Raw genomic sequence first — 1,965 nt, forward strand, 5'->3', positions numbered from 1 at the left:
ATATCTTCAGAAAGAATGCCCCCTAGCTACAGTAATATCAGATTATCTTCAGAAGAATCCCCCTAGCTACAGTAATACCAGATTATCTTCAGAAGAATGCCCCCTAGCTACCAGTAATATCAGATTATCTTCAGAAGAAGCCCCCTAGCTACAGTAATATTCAGATTATCTTCAGAAGGAATGCCCCCTAGCTACAGTATAATCAGATTATCTTCAGAAGAATGCCCCCCTACAGTAATATCAGATTATCTTCAGAAGGAATGCCCCCAGCTACAGTAATATCAGATTATCTTCAGAAAGAATCCCCCTAGCTACATATATATCAGATTATCTCAGAAGGAATGCCCCCTAGCTACAGTATATCAGATTATCTTCAGAAAGAATGCCCCTAGCTACAGTAATATCAGATTATCTTCAAGAGGAATGCCCCCTAGCTACAGAGAGAGAGATATCTCTCTCTTTTTGACACCAACATGTACAACACGGCAGAGAGAGATAAGACAATGTCATGCTCCGGCATTAGGAAGGAGGTTGGTTTGTAAGTGAAATCTGTGTGTGTTGATCCCTGAAGTTTTAGATTCTCTGAGTAAAGATAGCTCTTGAACCTATTGCTGAGAAGAAAAGGAGAAAAAAGAAGCTCAACATGTTTTCTGCGTAAAGATACTCCAAGTGTGAAACAGCAACCAAGAGAGCGAGACAAGCTCTTGGAACCTACGGCTGAAGGGAAAAATAAAACTACAATTGAACACTCAAAATGTTAAACTACTTATTAAAGCTTGAGGTAGTACATCAATTGGCCATCATGTCTCTTTACTTACTGGATCCTTCATCTGTCACCATCCCCAGACCTTCCGCTTTGTTCTGTCTCTCAAAGGCATTTAAGTCCAGGACACTGTAAAGGGTATGGAGATAAGACACATTGTGAAAGAGAAATAGTACGCTAGGGATAATGAATAAAAATGACATAAACAGTGGTCATAGGACTACGCGGGTCATGTCATCATGTCATTGGGTATAATCAACATGCTTATCAATAARTTACAATATTTTAATTGATCAAAAGTCTATTATCATTCCCAGGCAGTTCCCAGACGAGATCTGTCCTCTGGATTGCTTGGGTAGCGTAGTCACGGTTACCTGCAGGACTGCATGAGGCCTGACAAACTCTTGAAAAAGCCTGCATCTCTTTTCTCTTTCAGATAATCCAGCATTTTCTGCAAAACAATGGAAAGTAAAATTATCATGTTTTCATGCACAGAAACTCTTGGTAAGACGTGATGATTGAACACATCTCTGGTAATGATGTGTAACATACACAGTAATACATCTCTGGTAATGATGTGTAACATACACAGTAAACCACATCATTCCAAGAGATGTATTACTGTGTATGTTACACATCATTACCAGAGATTGTATTACTGTGTATGTTACACATCATTACCAGAGATGTATTACTGTGTATGTTCACATCATTACCAGAGATGTATTACTGTGTATGTTACACATCATTACCAGAGATGTATTACTGTGTATGTTACACATCATTACCAGAGATGTTTACTGTGTATGTTACACATCTATTACCAGAGATGTATTACTGTGTATGTTACACATCATTACCAGGATGTATTACTGTGATTGTTACACATCATTACCAGAGATGTATTACTGTGTATGTTACACATCATTACCAGAGATGTATTACTGTGTATGTTCACATCATTACCAGGATGTATTACTGTGTATGTTACACATCATTACCAGAGATGTATTACTGGTGTATGTTACACATCATTACCAGAGATGTATTCTGTGTATGTTACACATCATTACCAGAGATGTATTACTGTGTATGTTACACATCATTACCAGAGATGTATTACTGTGTATGTTACACATCATTACCAGAGATGTATTACTGTGTATGTTACACATCATTACCAGAGATGTATTACTGTGTAG

General features: G+C 37.7%; 1 protein-coding gene across 1 annotated transcript in view; it reads right to left on the minus strand.

Moving 5' to 3' along the window:
• Positions 1-818: 818 nt before the first annotated feature.
• Positions 819-1,965, minus strand: part of LOC111954046 (ryanodine receptor 3-like) — a gene marked incomplete at its 3' end in the record, with an annotated part of 36,790 nt that continues 35,643 nt past the window's right edge. Inside the window, exons 23-24 of the mRNA XM_070441297.1 lie at positions 1,138-1,214; positions 819-892 (exon numbers count right to left, since the gene is read on the minus strand). Of these exons, the coding sequence (XP_070297398.1) occupies positions 819-892; positions 1,138-1,214 (151 nt within the window). The remainder of the gene's footprint in view (positions 893-1,137; positions 1,215-1,965) is intronic.

This window comes from Salvelinus sp. IW2-2015, unplaced genomic scaffold (genome assembly GCF_002910315.2).
Source record: "Salvelinus sp. IW2-2015 unplaced genomic scaffold, ASM291031v2 Un_scaffold3722, whole genome shotgun sequence".
In the NCBI taxonomy this organism is placed as follows: domain Eukaryota; kingdom Metazoa; phylum Chordata; class Actinopteri; order Salmoniformes; family Salmonidae; genus Salvelinus; species Salvelinus sp. IW2-2015.